The 22,526-nt window shown below is 44.4% G+C and overlaps 1 protein-coding gene across 28 annotated transcripts in view; it reads left to right on the top strand.

The window, feature by feature from the left end:
- NFIA (nuclear factor I A) overlaps positions 1 to 22,526 on the top strand; it is a 348,817-nt gene that overhangs the window by 100,771 nt on the left and 225,520 nt on the right. For all 28 annotated transcript variants that reach the window (XM_065070931.1, XM_065070923.1, XM_065070913.1 and 25 more), the window contains exon 2: positions 4,435 to 4,966. In XM_065070931.1, coding sequence (XP_064927003.1) covers positions 4,435 to 4,966 — 532 coding nt within the window. The remainder of the gene's footprint in view (positions 1 to 4,434; positions 4,967 to 22,526) is intronic.

Raw genomic sequence — 22,526 nt, 5'->3', positions numbered from 1 at the left:
CTCCCCCAGATTTTGGGGTGCTCGGCCAGGAGAAGCCAGGCTGACAGAGGCATGAAACTCCACCTGGCTTAAAAACCGTACACTTGATTAAAGGCAGGAGGTGAACGGGAGCGGAGGGAGTTTGCAGAGGACGGAGATACAACTCCGTGCTCTGCCTTGGCCAAAGTTTGTGCCTCCGATTTCAACTCTGAAAAATACCTGGGTTTTGTCAGTTGTGCTGCTGCAGGGGGGACAGCAACGTGCTTCTTGCAGGACCAGCGACGTTCCGCATCGCTCTGCATCTGCACGTGGAGCTGCTGGGGTTTAGTAGGCCCAGTTGCACATTAAGGAGAGAAAATAAATCCATGGGCCGGCTGCTCCCTATCCCAGTGTCTGTCGTGTCCACCTCCCCCCCCCACCTTTTTTTTTGTTATTAAAAAAAAAAAACCAACCATGCGCTGTGCTATTACTTAGTTGTGAAAATCTCACATTCTTGTTGCACGTTTGGAAAAGTAATACGAGGATTAGAGGCCTCCAGACAAACTCTTCCCTCCGAAGGATCAATTGGGTGATTCTGTCATTTTCTGTGGAAAAAGGGAGTGAGCCCTTAGCAATTGCAAGCCATTTCCTATTTTTAATTTCAGGAGCTTTTATTAAAACAAGCTTTGGGACAGAGATATTTTTTTTCTTTTTTGTCTGTCTGAAGTTTTGGGTCAGATTTAAAGGGAAGCTTTTGAAAGTGGGCTAGAAAAGGAAAACAAACAGAAATCCTAGTTATGAGCATATTTATCCAGGCTCTGGAACTGAAATGGCACAAGCATTTTGTATCATCTGTCAGGAAAAATCTAAACATCGTTCCATTTACATATCTGCTGAAGATCTAGGAAATAGTTGGGGAACATATGCACATCTCCTAATAGATTTACAAGCAAATGGATTGTAAAAATATTAACAAGGGTTGCTGTAGCTGGCTTAATTTCAAAAAGATCAGCAAAAATATATTGTTTCAAAAGACTCCTTTGCAGTGTTACATTATTGCGGGCGCCTTTGGGCTGGGTTTGGGGGCTCTTTTGTTATAAGGGGTTTTAATTTTTGTTTTGTTTTGTTTTGTTTGGGGTTGCTTTTTTTTTTTTTTTACACCTTTCTGAAGAGCAGAGGAAAACTTTGGTGTGAGCTGTAGTGAATTGTACGGCCCAGATTCTAGGTGCTGCTTAGAAACAGGCAGCTCTCGGAAGAGCTGTATCCTCAAACTTTGGAGAGTAGCGCAATGAAAACAAAAAAAGTTTTTATTCTCTCTTTCCTAGTTTTCTGGTGTCTTTTGTTTTTAGGTGGCCCATCAAATGCTGAGGCGGGGGAAGCAAACATCTTTATCAAATACTTTGAAAGTTTCCCTTGAAGCGAACTTGGGGAAAGGCAAAGATCATCTCCTTTTCCACTAGTTAATGAAAATCTGGATATTTTGCAGGGAGGCTGCAGACAAGTCTGCACATCTGTTAGCACACTAGCATTGACACATTTCCAGAACTTTTTTTGGGGGGGAGGAAGGCTGTAATAACACTGAAATAAATACTTGTATTGTGCAGAAACTGCTCCCCCTCACCGTCCCTGCATCAAGCCCAATTTTGTTTGATCAGCCCCGAGTGCTTTTATTTCCACTCCGACTTTGCTCATACCTCGCCGCCGAGATTGAAGCGGTGCGATTTTTTTACGGAGCGGCGTGTTTACCAAGACAGTTTGAAAGTTGGTCTGTTTATGAGTCATTAACCTTTTCTCTTCGAACACCATTTTGAAAAGACACATTGGGCTTTAATAGGGACGTGCACACCTCGCGCGCCGAGCAGTGGTGCTTCGCGTTTACTTCAGCCAGCGACCCTGACTTTACACCAAAAAGCATCCCCTTTTTTTTTTTTCCTTTCCCTCCTTGAAGTCTTTTAAAGTGGTTTGGTTTCTTTTCTTTTTATTTTTTGGCGGTGTTTTCACCTCCCCTTTCAGGTTCACATCGTAGGAATCAGCTTTAGCGCAGGTTACAGCGACTCTCTCTTGGACAGCATCCAGCGTCGAGCCGAAAAAGTCCCGAGCACATGAGATCAGGCAGGACAAAGCGCTGCTTAAAGCAGAAAAGTTGAAATATTTCAGGATGTACCAGGACGCGCTGGGAAGGCAGGAAGGCTGGGAGCGCTCCCCTGGCTCGCCGTGGGTCTGTCCCTGCTGTCTGTCCCTTCGCAGATAAACTTCCACTTGACAAAAGGCCTTTTTTTCCTTGGCTCTCCCTGAGTGAGGAAGGGGAAGGACAGGACTGATCAGAAAGGAGGGTTTATTATTTTTAATAGCTTGTAGGGACCTGTAGTTTTGATATTTTTCTTTCTTTTTATTATTTTTTCCTTTCCTCCCCCCCCGTGAGAGCTGTTTCTCCAGCCCCATGTGCTGGGATTGTGCCTCCTCTCACTTTTTGAATCTGCCGACTGCAAACTCACAGCGATTTTTTTTATTTTTATATATTTTTTTAAAACTTTATTGAAATTTGAAACCGTGATCTTTTCCAGCTGAGGGGGGGAATTAAAAAAAAAAAATAAAGGGGGGAATGTGCCTATCGTTACAGTGATTTACTTTATTTTACCTGCTTATATTTTAATAATGATTCATAGTAGTTGTGATTATTACCGCTCTGCTGTGCTATAATGAAATATGTTGTGCCCTTTTTTTGTAGTTTTCAGCAATCTGTGTTTAAAATAAAAATAAATGCTGTGGGATTACCTATGGGTTTAAGTATTTACAGTTCAGGGGCCACTCAGAATAAGTGCAGTGAAAGCTTTTGGGAAGTCAGCAGAAGGTCTTGAATTACGGCAGGATTTTGCTGATAGATATTTCTACTATTGATTTCTCATTTTTTTTTCCTAATTTTTGAGAAGAAAATGCAAGTTAAAATAAGGTGTTGAAAGGTCATAAGACGTCTGTTTTAATCACAGCATTTGCACGACCTGAAATGATTTGGGTAGAAAATGTACTCCATGGGATAATTAAAAAAAAAAAAGGTAGTTAATCTGAAAAATTCCCTTGGCTTTTGCCATGCTGAGGGAAACGCTGCACACAGTCCTTTATTTATTCCCTCCTGGAGGGCCCAATCCTGAGAAGAGGAGCAACTCGGGCCCTGGATCAGGGACATCCCCAGCACGCGGGGCCGGATCGGGCCCCACGGGCTCTATACGGTTTTATGTGCAGCCTGGAGTCCGGTCATTCATTTGTTCAGAGAAAAACAAGAAGCGTGGCCGCAGTATATTATGATATGTTTTAATTTCTCTGGCTGATTTATGTGGTACTTTTTGAGGATATATATATTTTTATTTATTTTTCCAATTGCGGGGTCTTACTCGCACTTTTTTATTGTCAGTGTAATTTTAATGGTGATTATTTTAGTGCCAAGGCAGAGGGGTGATCTTCAACTCATCGTTACGCAAAGCAAGCAGTGTCTCTGGATGGCCAAACTAACTTTCCAAGTAGGGCATTTCTTTTTAAACACGTGAAAAAAAATGACACAACGTTTAAAGAAAAAATAAATAACTCTTTGCGTATTTGCACAAGTCGTGCTAGGATTTTCTGTTATCGCATTTGTCAGTTTTTCTTGTTTTATTTTATATAAAGGCTCAGAGTTTGGCCTGTCCTAATAGCCCTGAATATCAGATTTTAATTTTTTTCTTTTTGACTGAATATAAACCAAACTTTTTTTTTTTTTTTTTTTTTTAAATTTGTCACTCTTGGATTTTCAAGGATTTTAATGCTAGTTTTTGTTGCGCACGCTAGATAAATCTCCAAACCGGCCACGTTGCTTTCTACTCCCCTCACCCTTTAGGAAACGCAGAGAAAACCACCCTTCATTGTATTTGTACACGCAGCTCTACTGGCGTTCTACTATACTGCCTGCTGCTATTTCCAAATATATCTTAGGGAAAGTTTTACTATACTTTAGGCTTCCCCATACAAACATTGATTGGCATCCAAATGTTTAGGATTTGCCAAATTGGCGGGCAAACGCTGGCTACACCGCAAGCAGCGGGGTCAGGGAGAGAGCAAAGGGAGATACGCGCTCGACAGTGGACTCGCAGCGGGTTATTTCGCTTTTAACTCCTTCTCCGTTTTTGTTATTTTTTCTTTAAGACGATCTGGAATTTGGGGGAAGGGGCCCCGATCGTTGCACAGTCTCCGGCTGGGTGCTTGTTTGGAGTTGGACCCTGTTTTTTTGGGGTGGGAACAGCGGTTTTGGGTGGGCGTGAGGTGAAGCGGGGATGCGGCGGGGTCGGTCGGCGAGGGGTGCGAGTCCCACAGCCCGTAAAATACGTAATCACCCTCCTAACTCTCACCATCCCGGCAAACCTCGACCCCCTCGCGAAAGCCCCGTTTCTGGAGGCTTTTTTGTTGATGGTTTCGGTGACATCGACCCTTCTCTGTAACTTTTTTCAGGATGAATTTCATCCCTTCATTGAAGCACTTCTGCCTCACGTCCGAGCGTTTGCATACACGTGGTTCAACCTGCAAGCCCGAAAAAGAAAATACTTCAAAAAACATGAAAAACGTATGTCAAAAGAGGAAGAGAGAGCCGTGAAGGACGAACTGCTAAGTGAAAAACCCGAGGTAAAGCAAAAATGGGCATCCAGACTTCTGGCAAAGCTCCGGAAAGATATCAGGCCTGAATTTCGGGAGGATTTTGTTCTCACAGTCACAGGAAAAAAGCCTCCGTGTTGCGTTCTTTCCAATCCAGACCAGAAGGGCAAGATGAGAAGAATTGACTGCCTTCGCCAGGCAGATAAGGTCTGGAGGTTGGACCTTGTTATGGTGATTTTATTTAAAGGTATTCCGCTCGAAAGTACTGATGGCGAGCGCCTTGTAAAGTCCCCACAGTGCTCTAACCCCGGGCTGTGCGTACAGCCCCACCATATAGGAGTTTCTGTTAAGGAACTCGATTTATATTTGGCATACTTTGTGCACGCAGCAGGTAAGTGCTTTTCTATACCACCTTCTACAACTTTTCGGTTTATCTCGGGGCCGGGCGCCGTGCCCCGGTGGCGGCTGCATGGGGAGGGAGCGGGGATGCCGGTGATCGCCCTCCCGGGGCGAGGGGAGTGCCAAAACTGTCCCTGTTTTTATTTTATCTTTTTTTCCTTTTCATGGGTTTTTAAGGTGCAGCCGCATGAAAGTGGCTTCTTGTTTTCCTGGGGTTAACGGTGTTTTGGGCATCTTTCACAGGTGTTATGCTAAATGTTGTCCTAGGAGGGATCGCAGCTGGGCGCAGCTTCCCTTGTCCTGATTTTGGGGGAAAACAGATAGATTTTAATGATTTAAAATAACAAAAGGAAAAAAAAAAAAAAAAAGTTTGTATATGTTATGCACAAAGTAGCCTGAGAAGGCTGCAGGTCCCTGAGGCCTGTGGATCAGGAGTACCAGGTATCCTCACCCCACAGGGATGGGGAATATCAATCCTACAGGATTGGGCTCAGAGGGAAAGAAGAAGACAATCCCTCGGCAGCAACCACAGCCATCAGGTCTGAGTGGCCACAGAACAACCCCCCGGTAACCCTATGGGGAAAAGGAGGTGTTTAAAGCTCCTGAAATATCGCAATTTCTGCACCTAGAAGCCGAGCAGGTCTTGAAGCAAATTCCTGGTTTGAGAATATTGTGCTTACGGGAGAGGCTGAGATGGTTTTTTGCATGTGATGAAAACGAAAATCTTGAGATCTCTGACTCCAGCGCTGAGTACACCCGGCCTGCGGAGCAACTCGGTGTGCTCAGAGGATGGGTAGCAGGTTGACTGGCTAAAATAATGTGCTATTGTATTTCTCCGGAGTGATTGTTTTGCAGAAAAATGCGTGCATATGAAGTGCTAAGCCCCAGGTTTCACCTATAGTATATATAGGTCCTCCTGGGTTTCAGCCTGACTTGCAAAAGTTGAGGGGCTGGACAGGGTGAAAAATAAAGAGGAGCAGAGAAGAATCATATTCGTAGAAACCACTACTATATAAATATGTATTGGTAAAAAAACAGAGCGAATTGCAGCAGTGGGAGCCTGCATTCCCAATGCCACCTTCTTTTGGAGGGCTTGTGGAAGGTTTTGGCTACCCCAAAGTCTTTCTGTGCCGAGTCTCCGCAGCGCTTGTTGCGATAAGCGGTGTTGCCGCTGTGATTTTACGGGTACGATCCCTGTTCAGAAATAACTTTCGAGTATCCTCACGGTATTTCCTACAGATAAGCTGTGAAATTTACTTTGCACTTTGGTGCGAGGTGGTAAGTCATATTGCGTGTTTGTGGCAAAAGGGGAGGTAGGCAAATATTGTGGAAAATTATTTATTTACTCTGTGATTTTATTATGGGGCACGGTGGAGGAAGGGTTGCCAATTAATGGCTAACCAAAGGGAGTTTTGGGCTGGGGTGGTGTGGGACCCCTCCTGCTCCATCATCGGCCCTGGGGAGACCAGGGACCCGCATCCCTTTTGTCTGCCTCAGTTTCCTTCTCTGCACATCGGAGCAGGGTGATGTGCTTAAAGTGCCTCGATGCAGCTGAAAACCATCATTTACTGCTACATGGCGCACGGGTTTTTATTATTTAGACTTACATAGAGAGTGGTGCCAGTAAATACTGGTCCATGTTGTGTTTCCTAAATGAAAAGCAGCTTCTGCCAGGCACAGTTGTTAATAGAAACCAACGGTCTTGGTTTAGCCTGTGTGTAGGGTCACAAAAATGTAGGATGGGGAGAAAATGACCCAACCCAGGGGTGTAAGCGCTCCCGGGAGCCTGAAGGGATCTTCTCCCTGCTGTAACAGTTGGGCAGTAGACATTATTAAAGTCCAATATTGTGATTAGGGATATACCATCTTATCAGCGTGCTGTTGGCAAATAATAGCCTCGATAGTGAACTCTTATTTATTTCTGCCTTCATCGTCAACAGGCAGCAATTGCCCTAATTGTTCTTCGGACTAGATGTTTGCTGCAGAAACTTAGTGGGAGGCTTAGGCTCGTTTTTGGGGGGTTGGATTCGCGGTTTTGTGTTAGCGGTAACGTGCTCGTGCAGACCTCACCACTTGGCTTTTTTGGCCGTTGTTTGCTGATCGCACGCATCGCATTGTGCTCGCGATGCAGTCGCCTGCGCTGGCGTATCCCCGGCTAAACCTCACCGGGGAGGGGGACAAAATGAGTTTTTAGGAGGTAGCACAGCGTGGTCACCATGCATATTGCTTCACAGAGGTGTACCGAAAGCCTCCTGTATAGGCTAGATTTTTTTTAACCCCCTTTTTTTCCCGTTTTTTTATCCCCTCCGATGTATCCCAGCAGTCTTTGTTACACCTGAACATTGGCCAAGTTGACAGCCATTGGTTCCCGCAGACCCGCAGTAATGGCAGCTTGTGCCGGGTGCGCAACAGGAAAATCACAAAAGAAAAAAAAGAAAAAAATAAATTAAGGGTCCTTTGTCTCAAGCGCCATCAGACCTCGCTCCCCAAATATATGGACCGCTTATTTATAAGGGAGAAGTCGCTGGTACAAATATTAGGTAGGGGCTGGTCAACTTACATATAGCTGATTTGACAAGCATCTGCTATAGTACAGAAGATTTGTAAACACTAAACAATGTTTTTACCTCCTTAAAAGTTTTGAGAAGTTGCCAGTATTGGCAGGAGGCACAGACTCCGAAACGTGCTTGAAGATACGTGCCAAAACCATTGTGACCTTTTCACCCATAGTGCTCGCTTCTCTTTTTCTTCCTTTTTTTTTTTTTTGTTTTTGTTTTTGTTTTTTTTTTTATCACTCTTCTTCTGTTTTTGGGGGGAATATTCTCTTCCTAGATGCCCGTATTCGAGGTGACTTCAACAGCGAGTTGTCCCTTTCCTTCTAACATGTACAATAATTATTGCTTTGAATCCACGCTTTTTCTTCAGTAGGCACTATCATCTGTAAGGGAACACATGTGCACATATTTAAATAGTGCTTCTTACAAAGCAACTGAAATCAATTATTCTCTTTAAGAACTGGCTAGAAAGAGAAAACAAAAATATGCAAATAGGCAAACTACATGTCATTTTAGTAAAAAAAGAGGGGGGGCGGAATGCAAAGAAAGATCGGTGTTCTATGAATTAGAGGTTGACCAAAAAATGTATTGAAATCTAGAGTATTGCTCTCAGTTTGCAGTTTCTAATCTGCTTAAATAAAAGCAGGCGGCATTTTCACACCCTGAACTTGGGTTCGCTTTTTAGTTTTCACTTATTCTCCACTTGTATCAAATGACAAGTTGGAAACCATTGTGGCAAACCGTTTTCTTTGTGGGAGTCGAACAGTAAAGCTAATTTATGACCGGTCCTTTACCAGATGATCTGTATCAGAATCTACAATATACTAGGCACGTGGCAAGGTCACAATTTAAGTTGTTAAGGTCACAACCTTAGCCACCAGGCATTTGACCTTTTAGATAAAGTTAACCTTTGTTCATTAGTAGGCACTCAACCGAGAACTTTCTGGAGTTTTTTTACTGCTTTGGAGTTCCTTCTGCTAATGTGATCAGATTGGAGAAGAGATTGGCAGTGGAAGTAGTTAAATTTAGTGAGAGGTCACAGTTTTTAGAGAGTTCTCCAGTGGACGGAGCTGGCTGGCAGGCCAGGAGGCGATGCTGCGATGCCTGATTTATTTTTTTGGATGGTCAACATTGTGCGCTTTGGGCGAGAATTAAGCTGGCGAGGTATTTGTGGCAGAGAAAATCTTTTAATCTTTCAGAAGGACATCTAAAAATCCCAAATTTAAGGAAAACCCGGGGATGGGGTTTTATTTGCGTGCGTTCACTTTTCTGCTCGTGTTTCGCATAGAAGCCAGCGAAGATGCAAGGAGTCGATCTTATTCCTGCGACTGTGAAAATTTACTTAGCGTCTAAATACTCTCTGTGGGTAATTGCCTGGGCAGTAGTATATAGCACACGACCTTGAACTTTAAGCAGACCCATTTTACGTTCCCATCGGCTGAATTAAAATATTTCTACTTGGACCGCCGCAAAGAGGCATTGATGGGAATAACCCCAAGATTAGTTAATGCAGAAAGCGGCTGCAGACAGCCAAAACGCCGGCAGAGGTAGTCCGAAAGGTACACGTAATCTTTTAGTACGATTGGTATTGATTGTTGCTGCATTAATCCCGTTAATAGCCGCAGCCGATTTGGCGCGTTGCGGGGATGCGAGAGGTGTCCTGACGACACCGCACGGCACCCAAAAAAGCTGTTGCAGCGTTTCCAACTCCGAGAGCTGCTTTGCGAAAGTGGAAAAGCGTGGAAAGCGTTCGACGCTGGAAACTATTGCAGGCTCATATAGGAACACACACCATATTGTTTACTTAATTATGCCGCAGCGAAGGCTCATTTTTAATTATTTAGCTGACTTTCTCACTTTGCTGTGATACCACACTTATTATTTAATTTAAAATCAAAAGGGCTGCACTACTGTTAGTTTTTGATGCATTTTACTTTTGTTTTGGCTATGTTATTGTCATTCCATCGTACAGTAATCCAGATAGCCGTGATATGCAGATTGGCCAGATGGTCATGTTAACAGATTGAGAACCCACTTCCCACTGCTAAAGAGCAGGTGTAAGATCAGTGGGTTTTGTTTTTTTTTTCCTCTTCCTTTCCTCCCAAGTTTCAACCAAAATGCTCTTTAGACAGCCCATAATGGTAGTTTAAAGGGGCACATTTCAAATGGTGTTTGTTCTGTGGAGATAATGTGTAATATATATGTTATTTTTACACGTATCTGAAGACTTTTAAAGCATCCGTGACATTCCCTCTGTATATAAGGCTTTTGAAAGCCTAATTCCAGCCCGTGGTTCTTCCAGCATACATCCAAAATGGGCCTTTAAGTTTTGTGACGTTACTAGTCCCTACGCATTTCTGCAGTCACTTTACATTTACCAAAAAATACTCGTCCAGCTTTGCACCAGGTATTTCACACGCGTTCCCTGCGTGTGCCCGGCGGAACCTGAACAGTTCAGTGTCCAGCAGAGATTTTAATGTTTGGGGGCTCATAGATTGGTGGGTTTTTGTGTGTATGTTTTCTCCATTAATTTCTACCACTGTGAGACACCTATAGTTTTAAAGAAAAAAAGTAAAATTAAGACATCTCGTGGTATTTCTGCCCTCAAGGAGCACCAGGAGAAGGCAAATTTTGCAGTGCTTTCGCCTCATAAAAGGTGCCCATAAAAAGTCAGCGGTGGGAGTCTGGGTCTGTATTTAATTTGGGAGAGTGGGGAGGTGACAACCACGGCTCCTTGACACCCCAAATTTCACACACCCGCCTATCACGGGCGCGCATGGGACGCATCGATCTGCACACCCCGCATGGTGCAGAAAGATAATCTCCATCTAGCGATGTTCTGCGCTTCGGGGAGCGAACCCCAGGGCTTTCCGCAGCCACGGGCAGGGCGGGAGCTGACAGAAGCAGGATTTAGGTGGGACAACTGCTCTCCCCGTGCAGTTGTAACTGAGCCGGTGAGTATCCGTGATAATTCGGATACTAACTGGTGCGGCACTCGGGACGCTCTGCTCTATCACGAACTCCTGGCAGGAGTTCAGTCATGTGGTTTTAGCTTTCCCTTTTCTCCAACAACAACAACAACAACAGCAACAACAAATAAACACGGGATAAAGGCGTATTTTATATGCCCAGGATGTTTTCCAGGTGATGATATAAGGGTGTGTTGTTTCCACACCTCCCTGCCCCGGCGGGCTCCGAGGTGCAGAAGCAGGAGAAGTTTTTGAATGGTAACAAAGTTGCCCAATGCTGCTGGCTTGTCTACAAGCGACTGCACTTTTATATTTCCCTTTTTTTCCACCCAATGATGAATAGCATTAATTTAGATCTATTTAAGGCGAGTGTGGGAGAAACCACAATCTTTGTTGTGGTCACTGCTGTACACAGCGGGGCTGAATGTTTCTCTTGGTTGAGGCCTCAAAGCTGAATCTGGAGAACCCAAAACATCGTGTCAGCTTTTCAAACCCTTCAAAGAGACAGTGGAATCCTAATTGTTCACAAAACCTGCTATTTATTATTACAATTATGTATTTTCTCCCCATTCAGATGTAAAGGAAAGGGCATCCCTTACTTTCCGTGCCTTGAGCTTCTTTGCAGCTCCTCCTCCTCGGTGCTTCGGGTTCAGGCTCCGGCCGAGGCTTTCGCAACCAGCAAACAAACTCTGTAAATCCTGAATCCATCCCCAAAAGCCTGGGCTTTGCCACACGTGTCCCAAACATGGACTTTCTGGGACTTGGGGACTGTCCCAGCAGGACGGCTTTTGGGGCATCCTCCCGCTCTGCCCCCGCTCCCTTCCGCGCAGACAAGGGCTGGAGCTGCTGATTAAATTACAGGCTGGAAATTCAGGGCAAATTATTTTAGCCTCCTAACAGCAGCCAACCCTGAAGATTTCCTTACAACAGTGAGGGCTCCTGGTAGATAAGAGTTGTCCGTGGGCTAAAATTCATTTTAATCGCTTTGTTTTTTCCGTTTGTGGGATGCTCTTCATTCATTTCATCTTAGGTTATTGCTAATTATCCCCCACGTAATGGTAGCCACCAGAAAGCCCAGCAGAAATCAGCATGCGGGTCATGGTGCCTGTGATGTGTGGGGCAGTTTTATCCCAGCAAGTTTTTGGGAGATTGCAGCATTTTATTCCCAATTGCAAGAGCAGGGCCCTGGCCAATCCCCTCCTCACAGTGCAATTAATTTTGGAGAGATAACAGCATATTTATATATATATTTTTTGGAATTTGTTCTAGCTAGCACTGCTCCACATGGCATCATCATGGCTCAGCACATAGGAGGAGGACATGACTCCTATAGCACGGGTGGATTTGGGCTGGATTTGTAGCCGCTGCCCGTAAAACACATGGGGGCCTCCATTTTGTGTGCCAGGCTCTTGCGTGCGAGCGCAAAATGGAGAGCTGCGCAGTTGGGCTTTACCTATAGCGAAATGTCTGGGCGCACATCGCTCACGGTCCCTGCACTGCCGCGATGCACACAGACCCACAGCAACGGGGTATCCTGGGCTTATACATCCATCGGTTCCTCCTAAGGGGGTCTCGGTCCCTTCTCGGGTCCTCAGTGTCCACCGTCCCGTCCGGGCACTGTCCTGGTGTCACGGTGGGTTGGAATGTTGGGTCTCAGGCCAGTGCAAAAGGCCCCGGAGAGTCATTCCTCCTTCCCCACGGGCTTCAGTGCACATCAGTGCCGTTAGGTCAGCGAGATAAAATCAAGACGGGTTTAATGACACGCTATTCCGAAAAGTTTCCTGGAGTTTATTGTTCATAACTTGGACCAGAGTCGGGTTATTTACACATGAGGATTGAAAAGCTGCAAACAACTGTGTGATTTTTAGGGGCTGAAAGCAATTAGCATATGTGGGTAGGAGGATACACTGCATGTCTGCATTCCTTTAAAATATAAATCACAGTTATTTAATTATGTTTTGAGAGGGCAGATTTAAGGATATACTGCAAAATGCATTACCTATTATACCAACACCATAATCTTATTAACCTTGCTTTCTACTTTTTAATTTTATTGTGCACCCTGTACAACTCTTATGATATCAAAAATAATTACTTGGCGAATACATGATGTCAGAGGTCTGATGTGACATTTATCTTCACAAGAGAGGCGATGGTGATCTCGTGCATCACAGAGCAGCACGGGAGGCATCGGGGAGAGGGAGTGGAGACAGGTATCATCAGATGCTATTTAACGTACATAAGCGTGTGTGTGCAGGTTTGTGGTATAGCCGAGAGCCGGCTTGACCAAACTTGGTGCAGTTCAGCATCCGTGGCCCTCCCGCAATAGGAAGGATGAATGTTTTAGTTGCTTGTGCCATACATCGCCCATGGGTGAGCCGATATTTCAGGGCATTTCCGTTCGTCCAGCCTCAATCCCGGTTGGATCTCCTGTTAAACCCTGTATTCTCCATCCCATCCCTTCTCTGGGCAGCACCTCTCTCTCTTTTTTAATCCACCTCTCCTAATGTTTGATGCATTTTGATGTTTCCCCCTTTATTTTGTGAGGGTGATGGGTGAGGGGAAACAAATGCCATAATAATATCCCTTTTCAGAAGAATATAGTTTAATTTTGTGTGTGCGTGCAGCAGCTGCCATTGGCAAGCTGTCGGCTTTGTTGCCATGGGCTTTTCTTTTTTTTCTTTTTTCTTTTTTTTTTTTTTTGCATGCTTGCCAGAACATGATTGGATGTTTCAGCATGTTCATGTTTTGGGGTGAGATGTATCTGTAGTGAAGCACTAAATTATCGTGGGGTTGGTGGGTGTGCAGGGCAGGGTTATTCGGCCAGGTGAGCCGGTTGTGCTGGAGAGGTTTGTGCGAACACGCGACCAGGCGGTTGTTTGGTCAATGAGATGAAACTCACTGGTGCTCTTCATTTGTTCTTTTTTTGATGATGTAAAAATGTTGTTTAAAAGCAACACAGGGGGGTGTATCACTAGCCACAGAAGTGCAGGTAGTGTTTTTTCTTGCTCCTTGGTTTCATCCGTTTGTCATATTAATATCGTAGTATCTAAAAGTCTAGAGCTGCTCTACCCCATCCTCCGTGCTGTGCATCCCTCTCGTGTTCCCTGCCGCTGTCGCTCCACGTTCAGTGACACATGATGGGACAGCAGGAAGGTTCCTCAGGCTGGGAAAACCCACCACACGGTCATGGGGATCGTCACGATGCGCAAAATGTGTTGGCAAACTTGGGAGAAATATATCATAGGGAGGCATTTCCATACAGCCCCCTTAGGCTCGGACTGTTCTTAAGCTGGAGCAGTCGGCAAGGGGAAGGTTTGCAGGACGAGCGTCTGCTGAAGGTTTTGGGAGAAAGAAAGGATGAAGAACTAAATACGAAGTGTCGAGACAACCTCGTTCATGTTGTATTTTTTTTGCATCTACAGGTTTAGTGTTGCGTGTGAGGGACAGATAATGAGCTGCGTGAGCTTCGTAATAAACATTGTGTCTGGTTGAATTACTGTTTCTGTGTTTAAAGTCAATATGTGCGTTACAAAATACCTGGTAATGAAAGAACAGGGACAAACCTCTTCAAAGGTATCAAAAGGCAAGTTAGATAGTTGCTATGCTTATTGTCTAGAAGAACACTTACTAGAGATTTTAATAGAGAAATACATGGCCAATCAGATTTCACCCTAAAGAGATTTGCTAAAATTTTTGTTTGATCTTTTTACCCAATACACTTTTAATTTGGTATGGAAGAAAATGGCCAAATACCTGAATGATGCTGGAAACTTAGGGCAAAATTTAAATTTAATTCGGTTCTTTTTTTTTTTCTTTTAAGGCAAAGTAGTTTCAAGTAAATCAGAAGAATGAATTCTTTGTATCAGGACGCTTTTCTAAAGCCCAGCTATTGTTGGGATCCCTTTTAGGGAGGATAGCCACTGCAATGCTTTCATTGTGTGACGACGAGGACTTTTCCTGGCGTGATGAGGACTTCATTAAAAATAGCCAACAAACCTATTTACATTTGTTTCTGTGTTTAAAAAAGCAAAAAGTAGTTGTTGCTGAGCTAGAAAGTAAATCCCACATCATTTGATTTGAAAGCTTCGCCGCCGGCTCGCCTGGCTGTGGGAGGAACAGCCTCGATAGCGGTCGAACCCTTGTGAGCGTAGGTTGGTATTGCTGGAAAACTTGGAAAAAACACAGAAAAGCACAGGGCAGTCAGGTAAGAAGTGCGATTTTTGTGGTCAAGACTTAAAAAAATAGATATTTTTTTTAAAATTATTATTTTTTTTTTCTTTTTTAGAGAAGGACATCAGCTTCACCAGCTCTGGTTTAAGTTCTTCCTTGGCAGGTGCATTTATAAACACCCGGCCAGGGAGCTCACTGCTGTTCGGGATGCACATTTGCGTCTCCAAAGTGCATCATCAAGGTGTCTGTTCTTTGTGATCTGGCTGCATGAATCTGATATATATATATATATATGTATATGCAAAATAATTTGTTCAACACCCACTTTAAACATGGACACCTTTTCTCTTTGTGGTCAAAAACTGGAGGTCAAAATCACAATGAGAGCTGAGGGTGGGCCTGTTGTTTTCCACACGCACAATCTTTAGGGATAAACCCTTCTGTAAAAAAGCGAGATGTGTCTCAGCAGTGAGCAGTCCCAGGTGTGAAGCCGCCGGGACGGTACGAGTGGGATCCCGTTACTGGCACAGAACTGGGTTATCTGCTGCGGTCCCATTGGAGCGCAGGGTCCTCTCTCCATGTGCCCCTCGGGCAGGTGGGGACCTGTTTGGGATGGTTTGTGTGCCACGGGGTGGGACAGGGGCATTGCCCTGGAAAAATGCAAGTATTGTATGTAGAGTTTTTGTTCCTGAAAGTCCCCTCGGTAAGGTAGGTTTTCCATTGAGATCTCTCTCCGGTGTTGCTTTTTGCAAGCGATTTTGTTTGCCCAGGCTTTGGGGCTGAGTTGTCCTCGACCCCTCGGTGCCATCGTCCCTGCTGCGGGTCACCGAGCCCCAGGTCCCGACAGCAAGGGGGATGTAGGGGAGGCACAAACACCATCGATACAAAGTCAGGACATGCCAGAAAGAGTGAAATGAGTCAGAATTTGAAACCGAAATGGGATGTTTCTGTCCACACAGTTCTGAAATACAGGGTAGCGGTATCTTTGAGTTGATAGATGTCCTTGGAAAGCCTCAAAAAACTTTCTCTGATTGCACAAGCAGTAGCTAGTATTAATAATATTTCCTTATTAGAAGGGATGAAGGATTTCTGAGACAGTCTTGCTCGTGTACGTTGTTTTTTGAACAAGCTTCCTCTACCTTAGCAACTTCTCCAGGGAACTTTCCAGCCCCGGTGCGGCTTGAGGACGGGTCAGCGGCCGTAGAAGCATTCACCATTTTAATTGCCTTCCTATACTGATTGCTGGGATGACCTGTTTGTTTGGATTATATCTCTTTTTCGTATTTAAAAAAGAAAAAAAAAAGAAAACAAAGGAAGTACAGTGCTGTGCACAGAACAGTTATTAAAAACAGTTGGGAAGCATATAAAAGGTACTGTTTGTGTGAGAAACGGGACAGCTGTGATGGTCTATTGGGAAAGTGTGTACAGATGGTGGTAGGGAGGGGAATGATGACTACATGGCTGATAAATGAAATACAAAAAGCATTAAATTGGTGATCTTTTTAAAGAGTACATTTTTGGTTAGCATTTTTGGTGCATCATTAGGGCTCTTTGTCTGCCTCTTATTTAGCCAGGAAGTGCGACTCTCTTCGCACATTTGTGGCTCTGATTTTGTTTACAAATAAGGAGTCTGTTTAATAAATCACATACCATGGAATTATTAAAGAAGATAATTAAGCGGACGGTTTTTCCCTACGTTGGGAATGGCGCAGGATCGTCCTAAAGACCTGACAATACCGCAAATGCAGTTGGGCTCAAATTAGTTACGGTAACACATGGGATTTCCTGGAGCCTAAGCATATTTCTTTGTTTTGCAAGAAGTGGGACCGGTGGTGCAAGCCGGGTGCGGGGAGCAAGGCTTTGGTGTTTCAAAACCAAAATCACTTGATGTTTTGCCTTTATTTTGTATTAGCTGGCGATCCCGAAGGTAGTGGTACCCAGTGACCGGTGCCTGGCCGCGGTACCTGGGGGTACCTGGGGCTTCTCTGACCCCAACGGGTCCTCTTTTGGAGGAGGCAATGAAGGAAGAAAGGAGAAAGGGAGACTTGGAGGTAAATTTTTTCCCTGTAGTTCACAGAAGAGGGATCCCCATCTTCCCATCCTTAGCAGAGCTTTATCTCATCCCTTGTCATGGAGCTCATTTATCAGAGAAATTAAGGCAAAACCTGCACATCTCTGCACACTCCTCTAAAGTAGCGATAGTCCCTCAAATGCTGCAGACCTCGATGTGGAGAGTTTTTAAACTAATAGACAAAATAATCCCCCTCTAGTGTTTCATCCAGCTGAAATAATCCCCGTTTCCCTTCGCCTTCTCTCTCACCCACCCGTTGCTTCGTGTTCCTGCTCATTGTTTCTGGGTGCCATCAATAGATAAAAGCACTTTCCTTAATAATAAATAGCCCAACCCAGCCCTGTGTCCGGCCGCCCTGCGGGCCCCGGCCCTGTCATTGTCCCTCCCTCAGGGGACACGGACCATCGGCAACCTCAGCATCCCCTTTCATGTGCTCCAAAAAGGGGTTCAGGAAGCCTCCGTAAAAAGAACCTGCCCAGAGGGGATTTTTCTGAAGCCCTGTTGGTTGCAGGTTTATCGATGCATTGAATTTTCTTGATTTACAAACCTTCCAAATGTTTAGCGTGCCACATTGGGGATTATTTGCTCTCCTGACATGGTATCACAAACTCCTCTTGTTCCCAGACCTGATAAACAACATGTTTCCCTGTGCCTTTTTTTGGGACGACTAAATTTTCTCCTGCATTTTCTTGAAATGTAGAAAAAAAAGAGAAAAATTTTAAAGAGGTTTAATGTGAAGAAAACGTATGACAACTTGATAGATTGCTTGGGACTTCGGTGCAGTAATTGTACAAAGTAGGTTGCAATTTTTTTTACAGATGCAATGTATTAAAAAGAACAGTAGACAAAGAGACGTATAGCACGAGGATGGAGAGACCATCTTGGCCAACAAATTTGTTCTGAATTTCAGTTATTAAATATCGCAAAACCACATGTATTGTAGTAACACACTTTTTTTTTTGCTTGAGATGTTTGTGGGTTTTTGTACACCTTGTCCATAAATACGCTTCACCTGTTACAAGGAGATCAGCCCATTTCATTTACAGGCCATGGTGAAAGGACGATTTAGCAATATCCTGGCATGTATGAAATACCTGGAGTTGAAGATTATTCCTTCTAAGAAATGTTTTACTTTTTCATCGGTATAAACATGTGCTCTACTATAGCCTCGCTGAGTAGGGAAGTCGAAGAGATGATGTGAGACTTGCACTGGTGGGCACCCAGTGGCAGCAGAAGCAGGCGCCTGTTGGAGATGCTGCTGGTACCTCTTACTGGGACCAGACGTGGCCTCGCAAACAGCCGCTGACAGCAACCTTGTCAGCCAGAGGTGCAAACGAGGATGCTTTTCAGAAACACAGAGGTCTCCCTCCTCCTAGTCCGCTTCCCAAACTTGGATTTGTCTGCCAGCTTCCACAAAACTGTTTTTCCCCACAGAGTTGGCCTCCAAGTTGCTTTCGGCAGCTGTTTCAGCCTCTCGTTCGGGACGTGCTGCCTACCGCGAGGGAGGGGGCAGTGACAAAATATATGGGGTCTCTTGATACTGCCCCAAGCTTTGAAAGAAAAGGTTAATTCTTAGTGAAGCAGTGATTTGTGTCTTTGATTAGTTGCTAATTTTACACTCAGGAAAATAATTCTCTACTGATCGCAGTTGACGGAGAGCCTGGCCGTGTCGGACGGCTGCGATTTACAACTTGCGTTTCCAAACTTCTTTTTTCTTTTTTTTTTCTGTAGGGCAGTTTGTCCTGCCCAGAGCAGAGGACCCTCAGCTTCATTTGAGATCCAGCCCCGGATCCAGAGCCCCGTCCCCAGCAGGGACTGGGCAGAGCAATGTTACTCCCATCAGCAGACTACAGGAAGGCAACTATTAAAAGTAGAAAGCTATTAAGCAGTCAGGTTTTTATTATGCTTTAGTGTTTTGTTTAAGTCTCTTCTTAATTGGTTGATTAATGTAAGCCAAGTCCTTTTCTCCCCCACCATCTCTACAGATGGCAAATGGTAGGTCCCAACTGTCATTGTGTGCAAAAAAGGTTATGGTTCAAAGTCAGAGATACAGAGATACCACCATAATCAATCATAGGAACTTGTCTTGCTGTGCCCGGCCAGGCAAAAGTTAGGCTTGGTAGTAACATTCCCTCCAAACCCATCCAGAGGAATTTCTTTACACTTTATTTTGGCGGGGGGGACGAGTTGCTGCAAACTTCTTGCTGCCAGATTTGGGGCGTTTCAATAAATCCAGGGCTTTTCTTCTCCTCGGCATTCTCCTCTGTGGCCGGGTCTGTACAAAAGCGGGAGGCGCAGCCCGGGAACCTCGCCGTCAAAAAATGAGCCCAGAAGAAATAGGAGTATCATGTCTTCCCTATAGAATTACCTTTAAATACGTATGTTTTAAACTTTTTTTCTTTTTTTGAATCTACAAGGATGATTTATTAAGGCTAACTTCCTTCTCAGGATGAAGCTTAGAATTATGTTTCTGGTATTGATCCATAAAGAGGATTTGCATTTTATTCATACTATAAAAGTGCTTTTAATGGAGACATCGCGGTAATTGAATTTATACTGTGTGTAACTATCGAAGTATCTTTTTAATTATTTTATGTTATGTAATACAATAACTAAATCTAAAGCCTGTGAAAGGGGATGACTGTACTCTGTCCTTAGGAGTAACATATGTAGCTTTTAATATTCTAACGGCAGAATGCAGTTAAGGACATTCTTTATTTGAGGGGAAAAAAAAAGAGGGGGGAGAGAGAGAGGAGAAAGATTTCATTACATTCAGCACAGTATGAGACTAAGTCAAAGTAGTTTTGCTAATTAAATTCAATTGCTATCCATTAGACCAATGGAATGAGATGAATCTACCATATAGCTGACACAGCACAGGTATGCAATTTGGCTAAATGGCCGCTTCTGAGCCGCCGCACGCCTTCCTCCGCTCGCTCCTTTTTTCCAGAGTCACAATTTCTGCCGGCAGAGGAGCCGATCAGCCCCCGACACCCCTCGGGGAGCACGGAGCCCAGTTTGGACAGGCAGCCTCACTGGGCTCAACCCGCCTGCTCATCCATTTAAAATGTACCCGCGTAAGCTCATGAAGCCCAAAAGTGGTGGGGACGTGGGTGGGGGATTTTTTGTCTAGGTTCCTTCGTGGATATTTTCCTTTCTCTGCGACGGGCTCCTCTTGTGTGTAGCCACCCAGCAGTTGCTGGTATCGTGTCTGAGTTACTGAAACGCGGCAAGCAGGGTACGTTTTGGCATAACGTGCTACTTCGGGAGATTTTGTATGTCAGACGGAGACGTCTCCTACCCCAGTGAAATGACAGGAATACCTCTCAAGCATTGGCGGAGGCAAAATTTTGACAGCCAGCAAGCCGGCAGCGCTGCTGAGCGCACAGATTTACACTTCCTGCCAAGATTAAAACGGGCTAAACCCAAAAAGGGTATTAGGGATTGTCACTTTAGAAAGAAATAACACCTTAGTGTAATGCGTGGAGGCAAGGGCTGCCATCGGCCTTTGATTTCCTGGGATCTCGCGAGCTCACGTGCGATGGTCAGTGTCATCAGATTGGGACTGGCAGGATGGGAAAATAAAAAATAAACTTAGAAGGGATGAAAAATTTTGCACCTCCCCAGCTTTGATGCTGGAGCTCATGTACCAATTTTGCCTTTGGTTGCAGCAAATCTTAGCAAAATCTGGGGAGTTTGGTGTGAAGGAAGCCCCTCAACTGCACTTCCTGCTTGTGATCAGCTGCCGCTGTGTGTTTTCCTTCCAGCTAAATTTAGTGAAAGGAAAAAGATGGCCAAGTTGGGCTGAAAAAAGGCCCGACAGACAACTGGTCATTTAAGCCTCTCTTTGCTCTACAGTATCCTTAAATTTCCTTCCGAGGGCAACCTGCGATGCTTTTTATGATCAATCTTTGGAGTCGGAGTATTTGCTCAATAGAATCCAGACATATAAATGTGAAGAAAAGCATCCTGCTTTAAAAGAAGGAAACAATTAAGCCTCCTACTTTGTTATTTACAGTAACTACCTTTTTTTAACAATTGTAGAAGTTCGAAAGAAAGTAGCAGTGTGAAGAGGGAAATGTGGGAACTTTCATTTGTCGAGACTTTGCATTTCTTCTGCTTTATAGCCATCAGAAAAGAGATTGTTGTGCATTCTATTAAATACTGCCAGTATGATTAATTTAAAGGGTTACATTTTATTGAACCCTGGTGTAGATGTTCTTTGTCAACTCACATTCACTGCTAGTTAGAGTGTGTGTCGCATTTATCAAAACTTTCTGGAGCCCCTCTCACCTCATTAGCATGTGAATCTCTATTGAGCAGTTAATGTCCGTTACAGCGAGAGTGCTCAATTCTTGTTTTCAATAAGCCAGTTGTAAAATGTCAGACTGTCACTTACAATATAAAAAAGCAAAAATGATGGTATTTGTAAAAATGTTATCACCTCATAAAAACAAATTGTAAAGACATGAAAGTGATCTTGGTATGCTTTGCTTTCAGAAGTGAGTTAGTACAGCTGCTTTAAATACCAGTTGTCTGGATTCCCACACTTTCCTACCAATGGAGAGGTTTACACAAGCATAATTTAAGTTACAATTACCCTAATTAACATCTCATTTGCATAAATTGTTGAAGTCAAAACAACAAAGAATTGCTTAAGAAGCTTAACCCTATTTGTCCAAAATAAAGAGATGAGTTTTCACTTTGCAATCAAAATTGGCAGGTTCATTATGTCAGACCTAGAATACAAACTGAAGTTATACTATTAATTAATACTTTATGTTGTTATGATCGGGCTGTGCTTCTCCTGTTTACAAGGTGCAACATTTCAAAACATCCCGCTCTTGCTGTTGGAGGTGCAGAACTGTCAGGTGGGGAGTCCACAGACTATTTCTGGAATTAGTAAAACCCAGCTCTGTGTTACTCATCCCTTTCCTTTGCAAACCCTGTCTTAGTCTGCTGCGGCCGGGACAGGGACTGGGGAAGAGACGACACCCGGTATGGGCTGAAAGTTCTCATCCTGGGACGGTGGGCTTGTAAAATGGTGCGAAGAGGCCGAGTGACAGCGGTGACAATAGTGATGATGGGCAGAGACAGCCCTTGTCCTCCGGTGGCAGAGCTGACCTGGCTTCTCCAAGTGTTTTTGAACACTCCAAGGCCACTGCAAAATTTGGCCCTTATCTTGGAATACAGAAACGCAGAGAGAGTGAACTGCAAAATAAAGTTTAGATACTCTTTTCTTACTAAAACCACAACTGATCTGCCTGTTGTGGTTTCAGGGCGTTGGTTTAGAGGAGCATCCAGTGCTCGTGGGTAAGTCCTGGTCCTGCGCTCTGCTCTGATCTCCTTTGGGCATCAGACTCCTGGTCACTGTTCTGCGGGCAGAGCAGGTTGTCAGGGCTTAGGCCAAGGCTGCTGAAGACAAGGGGAGATTTTCCCTCAGACACTTGCTACCCTGGATAGATTAAAACTCTTCCAATGCCCAGTCCTGCTGCTTTTCTATACCTATTGACTGTTTGCTGCAAAAAAATGCAAGTGTGTGTATGCAAGGCAATGCACAAGTCATTGACAGGGGCAGTAAACGTAGCGATGCTCGGGGTTTTTAGCGGGGACGGGACGTGGGGAAGCTCATTAGCCCGCGGGGGCGGAGGGTGGCGCAGGGTTTTGACGGGCTGTCAGTGCTAATGAAAGCGTTCCCAGTCGCCGGGGCCATATTTTCCTTTCCCGTATTATCTCGTTGCAGCTTCATTAGCTAAGTCAGAGTGAATGTGCATTAGCCCAATA

Source organism: Columba livia, chromosome 8 (assembly GCF_036013475.1).
Source record: "Columba livia isolate bColLiv1 breed racing homer chromosome 8, bColLiv1.pat.W.v2, whole genome shotgun sequence".
In the NCBI taxonomy this organism is placed as follows: domain Eukaryota; kingdom Metazoa; phylum Chordata; class Aves; order Columbiformes; family Columbidae; genus Columba; species Columba livia.
The sequence above is the reverse complement of the archived record's forward strand: the minus strand, read 5'-3'. Positions and strand labels throughout refer to the sequence as shown.